Source organism: Natrix helvetica (assembly GCF_964273705.1).
Source record: "Natrix helvetica genome assembly, chromosome: 4".
In the NCBI taxonomy this organism is placed as follows: Eukaryota; Metazoa; Chordata; class Lepidosauria; order Squamata; family Natricidae; genus Natrix; species Natrix helvetica.
Genome location: NC_138550.1, coordinates 101,507,008 through 101,527,374, shown reverse-complemented (window position 1 = coordinate 101,527,374; position 20,367 = coordinate 101,507,008). Strand labels below are relative to the sequence as shown.

The following is a 20,367-nucleotide window of genomic DNA, read 5'->3' as shown; positions in this document are numbered from 1 at the left end:
GGGCCTATTTCTCTAGAATATGTTTCCCTGACTTGTGTTTCTTTTGTAATGACTGCTTTATTTTTCCTGTCTGTGTCATCAGAGTTCTAATCTCTAATACCTCCCTGAACTAACTGAGCCTAAAACAAGGCTTTGTTTGGCTGATGTTTGTTCAGCTGGAAAAGGCTTGAAAATATCTGCATGCTTTTGACTCTTTGCCAGTTGGCACCCTTAAGGTAACATCCTCATCTGTATTTAGCAATCAGGCCAGGAATCCCAAGCCGTCTTTTGTCAGTTGGGATCTTTTCTGCTTAGCTGCCTGTAAATGTAAATCAAAATTGACAGACATAAAGCCTCAGACACAGGAGCAAGAAAGATTGATTTTGGACGGTTCAGGTGATCTTTCCTAACTAGCTGCTTTATGTGCTAAGTATGACTGCCAGGGTCAAATGTTTCTGCCTCACCTCTTCCAACTGTTCCTCATCCTTTGGTTGACACTTGATTTTCAGCTTGTATTGTACATTTGAAGTCCCCTTTTATGTGCAAATCAAGGAATTATAGTTTTGTATCAGTCAAACGTGGATTGGATTTGTTGGATAACCAATTAATTTGTTAACTGCTTTAAAGAGCTATTGAACAGGAATTGTTTGGTTCAGATGTAATGAAAATACTAACCAAAGATGAAGCTAGGTGGTCAGTGGGAAGGCAAAGAGAAGTCCTTGGCTTTTTCATGCCCCATTCGTGGTTTATGAAATCCAGCATAATCATTCAAACTTAGTCCTAACGTTTACAGCTTTGTACTTGTGTTGCTGTGCTTGTTAAGTGTGCTCACATTTGCGAACCAATAGGGAAAGTACCGTATTTTTCGGACTTTAAGACACACCGGAGTATAAGAGGCACCAAGATTTTAAAGAGATAAATTTAAAAAGAATTTTTTTCCCTCCCCTGCCCCCAAGAGCACTCTGCAGGCCTCCCAAACCCTCTTCACACCCCATTTTTTGTGAAAAGGGGGCATGCAGAGAGCTTGAGAGGCCTGCAAAGTGCTCCTAAAGGTTGAGAAGGGCAAATACCGAGCAAAAAACACCACGTTTTTTTCAAAAACAAGCCTGTTTTTTGCAAAAAAAAAAGGGGGGGGTGCAGAGAGTTTGGAAGGCCTGCAGAGTGCTCCTGGGGACTTGGGAAGGCAAAAACAGCCCCATTTTTGTGAAAAATGGGCCCATTTTTCATTCATTTTTGCCCTACCAGGAGCACTTTGCAGGCCTCCCAAACCCTCTGCATGTCCATTTTTGGGAAAAATTGGATGCACAGGGCAGGGTTTCGGGAGGCCAAAAATGCTGTATTAGGTGTATAAGATGCACCCAGATTTTCACCCTCTTTTTTGGGGGGGGGGAAAGATGCACCTTATACTCTGAAAAATAGGGTAAGTGAATACCACCCCTGGTATGTATGTATGTATGTGAATCCGAGTATGACTGTGGAAAATAGAAAACACAGTTTTATGTTTGAATGTGTTGTGATTTTTAACTCATTGGCTGGTGTGGGTGTAACAAGTGATAAAATCTAATGATTGATCACTGTTACTTTTTACAATTCAATTAATTTCTTTCTCATGTGCTCAGTGTAAGCACTGCCTCGGGATGGAACTGTGACTCTAGAACCTCTATGGTGATCCTGCGCAGCGGGCATTGCAGCCATTTTATTAGACTGTCTCACAAAAGTTGTGTGTGTTTGATTAATGGGGGGAGACATGTCAACAGTAGAAAGGTAAGAAACTGCCTACCACAATTGCTTTTTCTTCCTTTGATACCTGTTCTTCAGCAGAGTATTTAAAGGTAATTATGAGTAAAATGCAAAATTTGTAAACGATATAACATCTGGAACCTATCTATTATAATTGGATAGGTTGGGTGTTTTTAAATTTTGTTTTTCTTTCTGGATTGAAGCTCTTGGTTTAGCCTAATATAAATACTGTGGGGTACTTGAACCTCTCTGAGCGTGATTGTTTTCTTGCAGATATTTCACTACCAAACCAGGTAACATCATCAATGCTAGAAGAAAGTGGGATTTAATCTCTATTTATATATAGTGGTTGCCCTATCAGTGTTGATGGAAGTGTTGTTTTCCTCTTTGTGCTTCCTTGATTAGGCTGTCGTTTACTGTAGGCAAACCTCTACCAAGCAACAACTATTCTTTCTGCATTAGCAGAAAGTTATATACCACTTTATAGTGCTCCAAGTGGTTTGCAGAGTCAGCATATTGCCCCCCCAACAATCTGGATCCTCATTTTACTTACCTGAAAGTATGGAATAAACAGGAATGAACACCCAGATTAATACCAGACCAAGAGTAAATAGTACCCAAACAAGAAATAACCAACTCAGACAAACAACAGCCTAAGTAAGGATCTATCACAGAGGTGGGTTGCTGCCAGTTTGGCCCAGATCAGCCGAACCAGTAGTAGCGGCATCGGGAGGCTCTGCCCACCAGCCTGGATGCTTCTGTGCATGCGCAGAAGTGTCGTGTACGTGGGAGCGCACCTGAACCAGTAGTAAAAAGATTAGCAACCCACCTCTGATCTATCAAAAAACAACACTTCCACCAACTCTGGCAACACTTGCCCAGCCACAGAAAGCAAGCCCCATTCCCTGCCAGCCCTGATGATGTTACCTAGTTGGATAATGAAATGCCTGCAAGAAAACAACCAAACTTTGAGAGCACCAAGGATTCTGCAGCTCAACCTTTAGCTCTAAATATTCTCTTCTATTGACACTAATATTAATAGTCAAGCAATCTACAATAAGATTTGTGCAGTGCAGAGGTGGGTTGCTCCTGGTTCGGCCCGGATTGGACGAACCAGTAGTGGTGGCAGCATGCGCAGAAGCGTTGTGCACGAGCACAAGCGAACCGGTGGCGCCAGGATTTGCAACCCACCTCTCGTGCAATGTGTCTGAATGAGACCCGTTGCTCTTTCTATTGATCTACAGAAGTATCTTCCGGAGACAGGCTTTCAGACTGGTTATTTTGCACCTTATAAAGTAAAAGACTGATTTGTGTTTAGCTATCTAGTATTATCTTCGGATTTAAAAAAAATATGTTTAGAAACAAATTGGGGATTAAGATATGTATGGGCAATTTAAAAAAGACTATGCACTCGTGCAGTTTCATAGCTGGCTCAGAAAGATCTTGCTGGAGGTATTATTTAGGTACTTTTTGTGTACCAAATTAGTTATGGTAAGTTGCAATTTCTAAAATTTCCCCTACAATACCATGCATTTTTATCTTGGCAGTTTTATTATAGATTGCATTTTCCCAATGATTTAAGGAGATTGCATGCATGGAGAGGAAGGTTTCCCATCCACTACCATCGCCCCCAAGTGTTGGAAAACACAGCTTTTTAAAGATGGCCATGGCTTGAGTTCATAAAAGACTTCTAAAGAAAGTTGTTTGCTTGTTTGTTTGCTAGTTTGTTATTAAAGAACCAATTCTGTTCCTCAGCATCCTGCTAAAATAATCACTTTCCTGAGCTATCTGTATTTCACTGTTCTTTGCACTTGGCTGAGTCTTTTAGTTTTATGCTTCATTTTCTTTCTCCACAATTGTCTTCTCCCTTCCCCTCAGTCACATATGCTGCTCCTTTCATTTTGCTTCTCAGATGCTTATCTCCAATTTGATCTTTCTACTTCCATTTCTAACTAATGTTGCTCTCGCGTAATCTTTTCCTCAGATATAGCCATTTATTCTCTATGTTGCTCTGCAGGCTCTCTCTTCATAAGCCAAATGTACTTCAACTTGGCCGCTATTTAATTCCCTATTGTCCCTTTTTCCCCAGACTTATTTTTTAATGTCTTACCTCTCTATTTAATGTTGTAACCCTGCTGTGCATAAATATTCTTCACAAAAGCTTAGCCATCTGAACTTGTTAAATATTTTTGTCAGCATTTATTAAAGGTTTTGTATGTGAGCAAGTTTCTTCAAAAGATTTTTATCAAACAATCATCCTGTCTCATTCGCAGAACTTTTATAAAAACTCAATGTGGCATTGTGATCCATTTGTAATCTGGTTTTATTCTCTTATTAAAGAGAAAGGAAAGCAAAACTGAAATACAGTTCATTAGTGTTAACCACTGCTACTCTTATCCTTTTAAAAAGAAATTTCCTTCGAAAACAGTGGCTCAAAGGGACCTTTCAAATGGGTGAAAAGGGAATGAGGGTTAGTTTAGTTTAGTTTATTAGATTTCTAGACCGCCCCCTCTCCCCGAAGGGACTCGGGGCGGTGTACAGGTACAAAATTAAAAACCATACAATCAATAATAAATATAATTAAAATCGGATTAAACAGACCCCTGTACAAGTTTATAAAAATTAAAACCTAACCTTAAAACCAAACCGTAAAATTTAAAAATACAAACTGAGGTGGGAAAGCTTGAATTAGGCCAGGCCGGTTAGCTGAAATAGGTGGGTTTTGAGCTTCTGGCGGAAGGAGCGGAGGTCCGTGGTCGTTCTAATGTCAGGGGGAAGGTCATTCCAGAGGGTCGGGCCCATCACAGAGAAGGCCCTTCCCCTGGGCGTCGCCCGCTGGCACAGCCTAGTGGACGGCACCCGGAGGAGTCCCTCTCTGTGTGAGCGAATCGGCCAAAGGGATGTGTGGGGCAGGATATGATCCCGCAAATAACTAGGTCCTATGCCATGGAGTGCTTTGAAGATGATAATCAACACCTTGAAACGCACCCGAAAAGCCACAGGCAGCCAGTGCAGCCCGCGCAGGAGAGGTGTTACATGGGAGTATCTAGCGACTCCCGAAACTGCCCGCGCGGCCGCATTCTGAACCAACTGCAGTCTTCGGGTGCATCTCAAGGGGAGCCCCATGTAGAGAGCGTTGCAGTAGTCTAGCCAGGATGTCACAAGCGCATGGGTGACTGTGCAAAGGGCATTCCGGTCCAATAGGGGACGCAGTTGGCGCACCAGGTGAACCTGGTTGAAAATGTGGAGAAGTTCTGCATTTTTCTAGCTAGGTTTCCAGTGTAGGAAAATAATAGGGACTTACTTTTTTATAATTGTATTACAAATAAGGCCGCAACTTTCCCTTTCCTTGTGAAATGTTCTTCAAAAAAAATTATATACATGTTCCTCAGAAAAAAATAAGATGCTAAATTGGTGATAAGGAAAACTTACTTCAAAATACTGTATTAAGAAAAAATATGTATGGCATCCATTAAGTAGGACAACTGAAGAGGCAGTACTATTCACTCAGCTTTGTTGCTTCATTGTATAAGCAAAAACTGCAGTGGCAGAAAAATAGTATTATTCCTCTTGAAGTATGGACAGTCAAAGGGAATTTTTTTTTTCAAGAGTAGAAGTCCTTTACCTGGCTGCATTCTGAATTATTTACGTTCCCTATTCCTGCAGCCTACTTGGGAAATGGAAGAATAAAAAACTTGTTCATGAGCAAAAATGCACTCACCGAAGACCTAGTATTTCTGGAGAGAACTAGAAAAGAGTTGAAACGATTAGATTTCACTGGGGTTTTTAAAATTTGTGCTTTTTATTTACTAAATTCTGAGGAATGGTAATGCTTATAAGGTTTCAAATCTAAGGAGTCAGATCAATATTGGCATTGGATATGTTTGTGTGTTCAAGAACGTGTAATTTGAAAGAGTTGAATAAGTTATGAGCGTCTTTCTTTTTTATGTTTTGTTGGATTTTTATTTTTAAACATAAAACAACATCAATACATAAACAGTGTGGCCTCTGGGTATAACACATATTAATACAAATAACAACAGTCAATTGATACATTAATCAAACTTGTATAATCCTAATAGTAACATACTTGATTGTTTTAGTTATTCAATGTTTCCATGTTCTATTCTAATATCAATAATCTTCTTAAACATGCATAGTAATACCATCTTTCAATCTCTTATCTTTCCATTATTACTTATATTCAATTTATATAGATATTATAAATGCTGAAATTCCTTCTAATTCTTACTTCTACCTCTATTCTGACTTCTAATCAAGTCACTCTTACTAATCCTATTAATACACATATTTAATTAAGGCACTGTCCTTTTAAAGATGCATATTCTTATTTCAGCAAAATTATTTCCACCTGAATGTTCATTGTATTTGTGTTGATGCATCAAATTTATATATAGTTGGAAGAAACAAACAAAGTAATCTAATCCAGTAGTCTACTGAGTGCAGTCTGTGCTGATCTTCTCATTTATTTTATATAGTGTAAAACAGCACACAATTTTTTTTGTTTTAGTAATTTGATATATGTACAGAATTGCAGTTTTCTACACTAACCTCGCTTACTTTCACACAGGGAAAATAAGGTAATTTCATGTACCTTTCTTCAAGGTTTTATTATATTTTTTTCTTTCCTTTTTTTTTTTTGAGCAGACAAAATAAAAACATTTTCTTAGTTACTGAAGCAAAAATGCAGGAGAGGGCTAGCTGCTTCTATATCTATATAATCGTATGAATAAGAAGGACGGCTTTTGGAGGAAATTGCTTCAGTTTTATGGTTTCTTGTACCAACATTTTTAATACTTTCACCCTTAGTCTAATATGGTCCTATTGGTCAAAGCTTATTGCGTCATTCTGTTTGCTCTCTCTAAATATCTTCAGCATCCTGTTCATATTTACTTGGCTTCAATAGTTAAATAAAGTAATTTTGCAATGTTCTTCATATCCTCAGTTCTAGAACTTACCTTAGCAAAGCTAGACCAAATACTGGAGAAATTCAATTAAATAGTGTGAAAATTTTAAGAAAAATTAATCTCAACTGATTCCCAGTGATCTCACTGGAACATCTGGCTAACTATTGTAATATCATAATTGCTATTCCAAATTATTATTAATACAAAGTAAAACTGCTTTGATATCAAATTTGTTGAGCAATATAAAATAATAACAATAGCACTTATCATAACTATTGATCAAATGTTTATTATATAATTTTAACATGAGATCCTGAGATCCTTGTCCAAGCTGGATCATTCAGAGCCAGACTAATCTCTTGGATGCATATTAGATATTATTTCCTTGCAATACTAAATATTGTATCCTAGTTATGAATGCTTACTATTTTGTGATTGCTTTTAAATTATGATAGAAGATGGGTATGAGATATTTTCCTTTAAAGTTGGCATTAGCTAGTTGGTTCCTAATTCCTAGTCAAACAATCAGACCTATTTGTCTCATAGGTGACAGATGGTAGATACAGTACATAAATATTAGAAAACAAGTATTGACTGGAGAGAGATAACATGCATCTCTGATGGTTGGATTTATGTGAGTGATCTTAGGCAAATCCAAAATAGACTATAGATTATTTTTAGACTTGAAAAAAATTAAGAGTTTACTTCATCCTAGTTGTTATTCATTCTGCTGCCTTGTCGTCTTAATGTTATTATTATATTTATTATTATCACTAATTGTATTTATTATTATTATCACTAATTTAGACTTGCCCTAAGTATTATATTGTTTTGGAACTTTAGATGCTTCTCCATACACATAAAGTGTTTTATAACAATAGGGTTAGGGTAAGGCAAAAGGAAACATGGCAGCACATATTATATATTCCCAAGATCCAAACAACATTGGATCCATTCTAGAACCAAACCATGATACAAAATCTTTGCATAGTCCCACTATCAAGCAGTGCTAAGAAACAGAAGCACTATCTCATTCACTGGGGAGCGTTAGAGGTGTGAAGATATGCACAGTTCATGCTGTTTTCTTCTATAGTTTCATTCCTAAATTTATTTTTAAAAGCACCTGATACTGCTCTTAGTCTAGGATATAACAATAATATCTAGAGCCATTTGTTGTAACTGTGTGTATGGGGGAGGGGTTTTTTCCAAGGGGCTTGTAAGAGAGGTGAAGCCTTTAAGGTTTATTGTCTATTCACTGACTTATTTAGTATTCATTGGTTTTTCTTTTTTCTCTTTCCTTCCTGCTTTCTGATATTCCTGGCATCTCCAGGTTTCAAAGGTCAATGGTATCACTCGAATGTCAACTCTGAGTGCAAATACAGCCAGTGCCAAAAAGATAAGAGACGTCAGACCTTCACCGTCCAAAACTGTGAAGTACACTGCAACAGTGACTAAGGGAACTGTCACATACACCAAAGCCAAGAAAGAACTGGTCAAGGAAACCAAACTAAATCACCACAAACTCAGTACACCTGTCAACCATACAATCTCAGGGAAAATGGAAAGTAGCAATGCAAAAACCCGTAAACAGGTGCTATCCCTTGGAGTGGCCAAGCCTAACAACACAGCTATTAATGGTGTCAAGGTCAATGGCAAGTTGAACCAAAAGACATGCACTAAGGAGGTAGGGAGGCAGTTGAGGGAAGGGCTGCGCAACTCAAAAAGGAGGCTGGAGGAAGCAAACCATATAGACAAAATACAGTCACCTGTCAAGAAAGTGAAGGGAGCCACCAACGTGACCGAAACCCCAAGCAAAAAAGCACCATCTGTGGAAAGACCTTTGCTGAATGGCCATGTGAAAAAGCCTGGAAGTCAGGAAGTGCCACAGAAAAGTCTGGAAAGGAATAGGCCGAAAAGAGCTGCTGCTGCTGCTGCTGGGAAGAACACGCCAGGGAAACAAGCACATAGCAAAACAGAAAATGCCTCCTGTGAACATTATTCTACCTCTCAAACAGAGTCCTTGCACAAGCCACACGACTCAACAGGGAAGCACGAGAAAGGTAGCATCAAGCCTGGGTGGGCCACGATGGAAGAGATTCCTGTTCTCAGGCCTTCCCCCAAGGAGTTCCATGACCCATTGATATACATTGAGTCAGTCCGTGCTCAGGTTGAGAAGTATGGGATGTGCCGGGTGATCCCTCCGCCTGACTGGAGGCCTGAGTGCAAGCTGAATGAAGAGATGCGGTTTGTGACCCAGATCCAGCACATTCACAAACTCAGCAGGCGCTGGGGGCCCAATGTGCAGCGTCTGGCCTGTATCAAGAAGCACCTCAAATCTCAGGGCATTACTATGGAAGAGCTTCCACTCATAGGTGAGTCCCTTATTCGCACGGGCTTTTTGTTGCTCCTTGTAGCAGGCAACCATTTTGAGCACTGATTTGTGCTCAGATTAATCCTTGGCAAACGCAAAGCAGCGGTAGAGGGTGAGCCATAGAGTTCCGTGCCATTCCATACAGAGCAGTTCTCTTCAGAGCAAACATACTCAGATTTCAAAAGTATCTTATGACTTGAGAAGAGATAGTGATCAGACACGTATGAAATCAGATAGCCCTCATCTACTCTACATTTGGGTTTTAGGGGGTTCCCAGAGAAGCTATATGGATCAAGAGCATACAATTACTCCCCCCACCCCCATATTTAACTTTTCTTTTCTCCTCATGAAAAATTATGTTCATTTTAAAATGAAGTTCTTTCTAATTTATTCTGGTCATTTCTTAAATAGATTTCTAATTGGATATTTGAGAGATTGAAATGATTATTTTCAACACTTCCTAGGCATTGGACAATTTTTGATGATAAGTAGTTACCTACTTCCGTGTTGCAAAATGTGGTTTTATTTGCCTTTTGCAATAAGTAATGAAAAGGAAAACAATCTGCACTTTGTTTGCTTCTGAGACATATGATAACCAAAAGTAGAATTTTGTGGGAACAATAATTCCTTTGAAAATGCTTTGTATTATTTAAAAAGTATTTTATCTTTTATTTCTAAGAATTTAAGAATTAATGTTTTTGAGCTCCTAAAAAAGATTACAAGTAGTCCTTGATTTACAGTGGCAATTGGGGCTGGAATTTCAGTGTTTTGGTGAAACCTCACATGACCTCACAGCCCTGAGATGTGCGCAGTGAGTGTGGCGGGGTTGGCAGAGCCGCGTCTGCTTAAGGGTACTTGCCAGGTTCAACTGGAAGGAAGCAGGGTGGAAGAATGACCAGCAGTGTGAAGAGGAAGGGTGCATACTGGAAGTACACCTAAAGAACCAGTCTGTGATTTTCAGCATATTGAATGCTGATGGCCCTTCATAAAGCTTTGCAGGAAGAAGACTGGGCTGAGCAGAAAGCAGGCTGCCTGTGCCGGGCTTTACTCTACCCCTTGCTGAAGCTCACAAGCTGGTTTTCCAGGAATGCTTCCAACACGAGCTGCAGGATGCATGCTGCCCCTCTGGGTACCCCACGTTCCTCCAATTCTGCCGCTACCCCAAACAGCACCTGCCATACAGCCTCCATCTTCATCCAGGGAGCCAATGCCGGCTCTACTCCCTCGCCTAACAAGGGAGAGGGGCAGTGTGCCACACCTTGCTGTCCCTCTGCCTCTTTCGCAACAAAGCCTGAGAAGTTTCCTTCAGCAGATGAGGCTTCGCTGCCCTGTTGTGTTTACTATGTGCATCTCAGAGCTGCCTCCTCGCCTAGCTTTTGGATCTTGGGGCAGCAGCAGGAGGAAGATGGCAAAGGTCAGTGCGGGCAGTGGGGGCAGCAAGGCATATGGTGGAGTGGAGGGCATGTGGAAGGACAGAGATGAGAGAAAGATAGGTGAGTGGGAGGAGTTGAAGTGATCACGTGACCACAGGAACGCTACAACAGCCATAACTTTGAGGAGCAGTCGCAAGTCCATTTTTTCTAGCACCATCATAACTTCAAATGGTTGCTGAATGAATGGTCATAAATCAAGGACTACCTGTAAGCTTTAAACAATTAGATAGGTTGACCGAAGTGTACTTTGCGTGAGCTAGTTTCAGGATTTCATCCAATTTGCTACTTTATTTTTAAGAATCTGTTGATTTTGGGAATACAAAAGAAAATATGGAACACAGGCTTTTTCCCCCAGGGAATATGAAATAGATTTTTAAATTAATGGAAGGTTGTACTGGTAATAAATTGTAATTAGGAGCTTTTTAATTAAGTATAATTAAAGCAGCTTTTTTATAATCTCACAGTATATTTTTAAAAGACAATATTTTTTGAGAGATGTGCTGTTTGTAAGTATAATCAATACTGTGATTTATTAAGTGCCAACCGATAGATACCATTTTAAGTGTTCAGTTAATAGAATTCATTGGGCTTCTGTTAAACCTGCTCATGTGTGTACTTAGCATTACTGACTTCGTTCAGAGGAACTTTGAATCTGGAGAAGGCCACAGTTTTGAGCTATTGAAAATTTTGAGATGTGTCACAGGAAGGCTTGTCCAATTGCCAACTGGCTACTGTAATGGACATGGCCAGTTAAAAAATCAAATGACTGATGTGGAGACCACTGGTTGGAGACAGGGAAGCCTGCCAACTTCCCTGTTTGTTTCTGTAAACAGAATCTAAAAAGGAATAAGAAGAATCTAGAAAGGAGTGGATCAGGAAGCCAGAACACATGGGTCCTACGGCCAGCTCATTCCCTTCTCCAGCTCTTTCAGTTTAGCATGATTACAATGAGCTGGCATGAACCTTGGATTCTTGTACATCCCCATTCTCTTTGGGTAAAGCTATGGAAAGGAAGATAGAAATGGTTGATTCCATCCTAAATTCGGTGTATGTTACCACACTTTGTGATTTATTTGCTAGTAGTTGTTAAAATAAGTCAAAACAATCCAAATTAGACACTGGCTTGTTTCCTCATGTATCAGACAATAACATAATGTTGGATGACGTCCCTGAACCATGATACAGAGTTACTTGCTACAGTCAATTGAATGGAAACTTCAACTGCAACAGAAGCCTTCGTTTTGCAGCCTTGCTAGAGAAGGAAAGCAGATGTGTAAAACTGAGACGGGCCCACAGGTCCTCTAAGGCTAGGGTTCTTAAACTGGGGAAATTTGTGCATATCCTGGGGGTGATGGAGCAATTTGTAATCGCTTGTTTGTGAGTTGAGGATCCAGTTGTGGGTCTGCCAAGACTTTTGTTTCAAAGAGCAGGATTGGGAATTTTGTGGGATCAATGACATTATTTGAGACCAAGAAAAGGAGCAGTTTGTCAGACAATATAAGTACCATCACCTTAAGGCAAAGAAGAAGACTAGCACTTCAGGAAATATCAAAGTCTAACAAAGGAACTGCTAGTCATTTCTGATACAGTGGTAGCTCAGTACTTGACTGCTTCAAAACTCATTAAATTTGGTGCCTGATGCATTTCAGTGTCAAAATGTTGGACTGGTACTCATCTTTGTTTGATACTCAACATGCTGCAAAAGGAAGTGGGGGACAGCTGCAAAGGACAAGGCAGGAAGTCGGCCATGTTGAGAAGCTCACTGCAAAAGGAAGTGGGGGACAGTGCAGAGGATAGATGGGAAGTTGGCCCTGCTGGGAAGGTTACTAACACGGACAGATTAGGAAGCTTTTCCGAGCCAAAACAAAGGGTCAAGTGGTAATCACATGGTTTGTTTGCTACTCATACTTTTTAGTATTCATTATGCCTCTTAGAACCAATTGAGCACGAGTACCACTGTATTGTATGATTATAGCATTGCTGGGAACATGTGTTCCTAAGAATCAGACTGGTAAACTGCTGCTTGGCATTAAATCTGAATCCAGTTATATCTGAATTGTCTTAGTTCTTTTCTTCTACAGACTGATTTGTTTTTTAAAAAAGTTATACTTGGAATAAAATTTAATTCTTTGTTATTTGCATATAACATATGTATTATAAAAGGATGCAAGTATCCAAATGCTTCTCTATCTTCTTTGGCCTGAAGACAAAAAGGTATATTGTTCTCACTAAGGCTAATGATTAGACTGCAATACAGATTTTCCCTGTGAGTTAATCAGTTTTTTGAAAAAGTCCTGTTTCATTAAAATTATTAGCCAAAATGTTAGTTCTATTAAAAGAAATGTGAATGTTAAATAATTGCCAAAGGAAAAAGGTGTCAAGGCAATATGCTTTGAGAAAATGAATAGGCTAATATGAAAACAGACACTGTAATATCTATCTTAATGCAGAATATTTTTGAGCTCCAGTTGAAATGGCTAAAGAACAGGTTTTTATATTAATAACCTTGCTTCTTTGAATTCAAATGACTTTTTTATTCAGACACTATTGAAAGTAGTGTCTTAAAAATCTTGAATATTTTCAGAACTAATCCTGTAAATTTTGTTTGCATTAATTCTCAATATATGTTCTTAACTTTAACAGGAATTGTTAATATTTTGTCAAAAATTCCCATCTGGCTGTTGTTTTTTCATGTATACATTATCTGTTATCGACATGTGGGTATCATGTTGGATAGTCCCTATTAAAATGTCATATGAGATAGAATTACTAGTAATGAATAATGTAAGAATGCATCTTGTTCAGTCCCTCTTGCTTATAGTTCTTTTGATTAAACAAATCAATTTGAAAGCTGGCTTTTTTTTAGAATTATGCATGAACCAAGAATTCTGGCTTGCTCTTCTTAATAAACAATTATCAGAAATTATTATTTGCTCATGACTTTGGCTTATTCAGCAGCCTTCAGCCTTCCTGGTTCATACATATTCCAGACAAATCATGTATTGATTTCTCTAGCCTTGTTTAGCCATGCCTGGTAGGAGTGATCCAACAGCTTGTCTTTCTTTATTAACATTGCTACTTGTGTTGTTTGAACTCAGCTAGTATGTTTTTGCACCATCAGCAGACATTTATTACCATATGATCCCTCTTCTTAAACCTCAGAAACTGACTTCACCAAGTGAAATCGTCAAAATGTGCTTTTGTTTATATTGAAAATATGAGCTATAGTATACATTTCACTTGGTCTGTGGAATAGTGGTTCGCGGCAACCACAAAACTAAATTGGACCAAGTTTGTATAACAAAGTAAAAACGCTAATTCAGCTGCTCACATTTACAGCAGAATTCTATGTGATAACAACTCTTCCTTCTAAGCTTTTGTAGCAAGGAAAGGAAAAGTGCTATTTCAGTGTAAGCTGATGGACATAAAGGGGACAAAGGCTATGTTGCTCATTGCACTAAGCCATACCTTGTTTAACTGTAGTTTGTGGAATAAACAATTGGCTATATTCAAAAGTACTGATTAATAATTAAATAAAGCATATTTTGGTATGGTGATATGTGTAAATACAAGCAGAGAGAAAGGGATACATCCTGTTTGAAGCAGATTTCCATTCTCATTATGGTAGATTTCTATAGCAGTGGGTAGGGAAGTTAAAAATGGAAAGACAATAATAGATTCATGAAATAATCAGAGTAATTGGGGGTGGGAAGTGTTTTTATTTATTTCTGTTTGCTTTGTTTTCCTTAGAAAACTAGCAAAGAAATAATACCTAATTAACATGCTGGCCATATAATTCTACCTAGGCAGCAACATTTTTAATTGCCCATAAAAAAGAAGCGCTCGACTATAATCCTCCTCCTTGACCTCTGGTTTTCACAGAGAGGTATTGCATTTAAGAGAAAAGTTACTTTTATCTGCAACTGAATAGATACTATCCAGACATATTCATAAAAATTAGGGCATGAATGAATGTGGTCTGGGTTCAATTTCATTAACAATTTTCTGTGTTTTCTTCTTTTTTTCCTGCTTTTCTGCTGCATTGACCTCCAGGAGGCTGTGAGCTAGACTTGGCCTGCTTTTTCCAGTTGATCAATGAAATGGGGGGTATGCAGCAGGTAACAGACCTCAAGAAATGGAATAAGCTGGCAGATATGCTGCGTATCCCCAAAACTGCACAGGACAGGTTAGCAAAACTGCAGGAAGCCTATTGCCAGTATCTACTCTCCTATGATTCCCTCTCTGCTGAGGAGCACAAGAGACTGGAGAAAGAAGTTCTCCTTGAAAAGGAGATTCTGGAAAAGCGGAGGGGTCCTTTGGAAGGACATTCAGATAACAACTATGAATTCCAGTCTCTGCCCCGCTACGAGCCCAAAAACGGACTCATCAATGGCGTTGTTCATAAAAATGGCTTCCGGAACAAAGCAAAAGAAGTTGAGGTCCCTCAAAAAACAGGTAGGCGGCGACTCTTCTCTCAGGAAAAGGAGACCACAATGGAAGAGGAAGAAGAGGTTGGTGTTCTTTGTGACCTCCACAAGTGTATATACAAGGTCAGTAGAAATCTTGCTGGGGTCTTGGCTAGAAAGCACTTCTAAAATGCACATAGTATTTTCACTCACTGTGCCAGCTCTGATTTAGTTCAAACAGTGATTTGGAATGCTTATTTTGCTTGTCGCTGAGCTCATCATCCGTTTGCAAAGGAATGTTGACTCCTCCACTCAATTTGATTTGGCAGCCTTCCCACTATATTAAGCATCTGGCACCACCACATGCTGCGTAATTGTTAGCAAGATTGGATTGAGTATGTTGAAATGCTAAGGGAGGACAAGATACATTGCTTTTTTATGTTGGTACTTGTGTCCAGCACTCACTGCTTTTCCATCACTGCTCTTTATCCCATCGCTATGAACTGATAATTAGGTGCTGCTTGGAAGACTGCACAGACACAAGTCAGTGATTTTATTTGAAGTAATCACCATTTTCAGGAACTGAGAGCTGTATAGATAGACTCCCACACTGAATATCATTTAGATTTCTATTAGCCAGATTCATATCCCCGTTCATTTCCCACAAGGATCCAGGCAGTATATGTGAAATTAATATCCTTTTACCTTGCCTTCTCTGCCATTATAAAAGAGGTGTGAGACTTTGTCTTGTCTTAAGTTTTAGTTAGGGAATAGATAAAATTGGCTTTTCTATATACAATTAACATTGGATCTAGTGCAGATCCTTTTAATCTGTTGCCAAAAAGGATATAGGCTGGGAGTTCTGGTCGAAACACATCTCACATCCGCTTGGTGGGGATTGCTCTATAGCAGGGGTGTCAAATTCGTGTTGTCACAGTGTTGTCACATGACATATCGAGACTTTTTTCCCCTTTGCCAAATCGTGGCCAGCGTGTGATGTATCCGGCCCGCAGGCCGCAAGTTTGACAGCCCTGCTCTACAGAGTGAGTTTAACCATTTGATGAATATATTTTCATACCTATTATCTCAGATGAGGATTTTCTCATTTGGATTATGATGGCTAAGTATCATCTCTTTAAAAATGTCTGGGTTCTTAGGAAAAACCTGTCTTTCCGTCTTCAGATAATCCATGATTTACTTTTAACTCCAAATAGCAGATTAAAATACATATGATATGACCACTTCAAACTCATCCATGTTCAGGCTTTTGTTTGGTTGTATAGTTGATTATATGTTGGCCTACAAATGATATTGGCTTGTTTTATCACTATCTTCCTTAATTTCAGCACAGGAGTAGGCTGTATTGTTGGGAGCTATACTGCTATCTGCAACTCTTCCTGTGACTAGTAATCCTATTTCCATAACTATAGTTGGTATGGTTTGTGGCTGAATACATTTTAAGAGCCCTCTCATCTAGCAAAGCTAAAACTACTTATTACAGGATCATCATCTTTTCACATTTATATAGCACAATAAACATGTATTGGAAAGTTTAAGATTAAATTTTAGTTTTAGACAATGCTTGTTCCTAGGGCAACTAGGGAAAAAACTTTGAACATCTATTCCCATCTTTTCCTTCTTGTCACCCCCCCCTCCCCCCAAAAAACCCCACACCAAAATCCAGGACTAGGCTACATATGAAGGCAATGTCACCCAGTTCCCTTGAAAATTGACTATACCAGGGTGAGGACAACATTAAAATCTCGTCTGGAAGCAACCTATTGAACAAAATAGAACAAAAAGAATCCATTGACTGTACATAATGAACAGCATTCTTGGTGTTAGGGGTTCAAATCTTGGGAGCCATGGTCACATTTCATAATTGCAAAGCATATAATTGGACTCACCAAATATGATCACTATGGAAGGCATGCTCATTCTTAAAATGGTTGGCATAGTAACCAAGCTGACCCATTGTAAAGTAAACTGGTAGAATTACTTTGCCCCATTTTTTAAAATCTTCTCTATACATTCTATTTACTCCTACATTAAACTTTTGTCTAGTTTTGATATTATGCACATTTACAAACTAAGCATTAGTCTGTGATCAATTTATTATTTTCTATGAAGGTCCATTTTATCTATGTAGAATCCAGGAGTATTCTGGTAAATAATGACACCAAAGACGGATGATTTTGTTTGCATCTGGCCAACTTTATTTTAAATTTCTTTTTAATTTTGTTTTAGTTTGTAAAGGTTGCTTTAAACTTAAAGGTTATTTCAGAAGGGGACTAACATGTACTATGTTTAGGTCCCCAGTTTTATGTTACTTGTACATGTTGATTAAACTTGGCCTCTTTAGTTTGTGAGGCTTCCTTCTCCCTGCTAACCTGTGCATGTTTCCTTTGAGATATTTTATCTTCATGGATTTCTTTTCCATAATATTACAGTTGAGTCACATCCAATTTGACAGTATATCTTATATTCTACCCCCTTAGAGGCTGTAATCACCTCTTAGAAAATATGCTGCTTGCTGCTTCAGCAAACAGCAACAATTTGTCACAATCAGCTAAAAGTACATGGGTGCTAACTAATGTAATAATTTGAGTTACTCTCATTCACCTAGCTATATTAGCTTTGTTTAAAATGTCTACAACTTTCTTTTTTGTTATTCTACTAAACTTGGTTAACAGAAGCAAGTGAACTAAGTATAAACATAATAACAACGACTGGGTCTTTTTTGTACATTTATCTTAAAGTAAGCCTCATGTAAATAATTATTTTTTGAGTATTGTTGCTTGAAATAGCTTTTTATAGCTAAATACCTGTAAAAAATAGAATGCCAAGCAAAAGGGTCTATTCATTGCAATATGTAAACCTCATGGCTATTTCTATACTTTTCTTAAAGGCATTTCTTTACTGCAATTTATGTAAGTAAAGGTGCACAATCTATCTCAAATAGAAAAAATAGGTATTTACGGGGGAAACCCTGAATATATTTGTATGCGTAATACCAAAGAATCCAGTCCTGCACGCTGGTCAATTAGAGATTTAAATTCTGTTTTAGTGCTATATTAATTAACCTCAAGAACTTCAACCATTCCAAACTGTGCATCAAAATGTAGTTTCTGCTGAAATAACCCAGTGGTTTCTGCTTGCAAAGTAGGATTTAGAAACAATCCTACTTCAGAAATTTAGAAATTTTTTTATTTTTGTCCAAGAAATCCTTCCCATATCTATACAGATATTTTGAGAGAGATCTAAGAAACAAAGGCAATCTTTTCACATACACTACATATTTTTCTATTTAAATTCAAAGTGACATTGTATAAGTATAAATTTTAGGCAAAAATTGGAATTTAAGAAGGGCAAGAGAAAGCTATCAATGGAGATTTCTTTATGATGAATGAAAAATCTAAGCTTGGAGAGCAAACCACTGCCAAAAACTAAAACCTGAGCTACATGTATTTTCTATTATTTCAATATAAAAATAGTTTTTGCTTTCTATTGCTTGGCAAAAATTGACAAGCAAGTACTCAAAATCTGTTGGTATTAGTTTTAAAGCCTTGGCAAGCCCCAAATTACAGACACAGATTGGATAGCTGAGAAATAGTGCTTTGAATGCTGTTTATTATTAAATTGGCCCAATAAATATTTCACACAATTGTTCCTTTTATTTACAAACATGAAAATCTGAGATTTGAAATTTCATTGCCTCTTTTCCTGTAATCGACACTTAACATTTTGTAATAAGCAATTACTTTTCTTTCTTTTCTTTAGAAAAGTGCTCCAAACTAGATTTTGGCTAGGAGAAATACTTTGAGCAGGATTACCACTTTGCATATATATCCTAGCCAAGAAGTAGTCCTGCAAAGTAGTTTGAAGATTAGAAGCCTCAGCATTTTTCCATTAAAACTGAGTTGTGGTTGCACTTCTTGCATCAGGGAACCATCATGGAAAAAAACACTGCCTTTGGGGCCCATAACCTTTCATGTAATATGCATTGGGAACCCTGTGCCTCCCTATGTGGGACGAGCACTTTGGACAGATCAGTTACATTTGGAAAAAGTGGTCCTAGACATACTAAAAGCCATATCCTTTAAAGATTACGGTCAAATATTTCATTGCACCCAGAAATCTATCACTAACATCTGTATTGTATGATAGTGCAACTCTCACTCACTAGCATGTGGGCTACTTCGTTCTGCACCAGGAGCTTTTCTAAAGTGGTTTTGAGAAGCTAGTTCTGGCTTTTATAAGGACATGAGATACTATCACCAGGGCCTCCCTCTTCATATAGGACTTCAAGTTGTATCCAATAGAAGCAGGACAATGGCTTCTCTTACCATGACAATAATTTGCATATCGTATCCAACAGGAGTCATGCGTTCAGGAGAAATCACAAGTCAACATCTCATGCAGAGCTAAATCTGGAGCCCACAAAAAAACAGATGGTCTTTTTAGGACTTTACCTTAGTCTTTTTAATTCTGACTGACCACAACAGTCTTCAAACTGTCAAGACCTCCTCAGCATCTCCAGGCCAACACAGAGTAGAAATAAATAGCTGAGTTTAATTGGCATACTTCTGGTTCAGTGAGTGAGGAGAAGGTAATAATATTTGTCCCTGGTTCATGGTCAGATCACTCTTTTATTACTTTGGAGTCCTTTATGCCTCTGCAGGAAATAAAACCTATCTTATTATTTTCTACCAACAGACTAATGACCTGTTGGATTTCAAAAGAGGCTTGAAGTTGTTCCTGAACAGACCTGGGCATTTTATGATCTCTGGGTACATTAAGTCCTTTGGCTGCCCTTGTCGAGGCAGCAGCATTGGGACAAGGGGAACATGGTGGTAAAAGAGAGCAGGGAAGAGGACTCCACAACAGTCCTAGTTTCTCATGTGGCCTCTTGGGAAAATTAATTGATCACCCCTGTTGTGAGGCTCTGGTATACTTAATTTGATTGAAGCCTTAATCACCACTTGGAAAGTGGAGATGACAGTGATCTAGGATCATATTGTGGTTATGCGTTCTTCCTTTTCTTGGAAGTTGCCATGTTTTTGGTTTTTTTAAATATTTTTTTTATTTTTAATTTTCAAAACAAACACAACACAAAGAATCCTCCTTTACATACTGTAGAAAGTGTATCAGTTAGTTACAAAAGACTTTCGTGCATCTCTTCCACAGTCATCAACCATAATTCATATTAAGTCAAGTATTTTAACTCAGATATTTATACATATTACCATCATCATGCCTCCATTTTCATTTGATTATAATTGTTTAAACGTCCTTTATCATAAAACATACCAAGGTTTAAAGCATAACCACATACTGGCATTTCATTTGCTATTTCTAAAATCCTCCAATAACTCTGAATCCTTATGTCCTATTCTAGCTAAACATCCATAATATTTAGTAACAAAAATTTCTAATCCTCCTTTCCAAATCACTGTTTACAATTTACATCCAGTTTCCTTATGTTGTACCCATACGTATATATACGTCGT

The 20,367-nt window shown here is 38.3% G+C and overlaps 1 protein-coding gene across 1 annotated transcript in view; it reads left to right on the top strand.

The window, feature by feature from the left end:
* The window catches only part of JARID2 (jumonji and AT-rich interaction domain containing 2), a 263,679-nt gene that overhangs the window by 217,679 nt on the left and 25,633 nt on the right, over positions 1–20,367 (top strand). The window contains exons 7-8 of the mRNA XM_081952279.1: positions 7,978–9,019; positions 14,505–15,001. Coding sequence (XP_081808405.1) covers positions 7,978–9,019; positions 14,505–15,001 — 1,539 coding nt within the window. The remainder of the gene's footprint in view (positions 1–7,977; positions 9,020–14,504; positions 15,002–20,367) is intronic.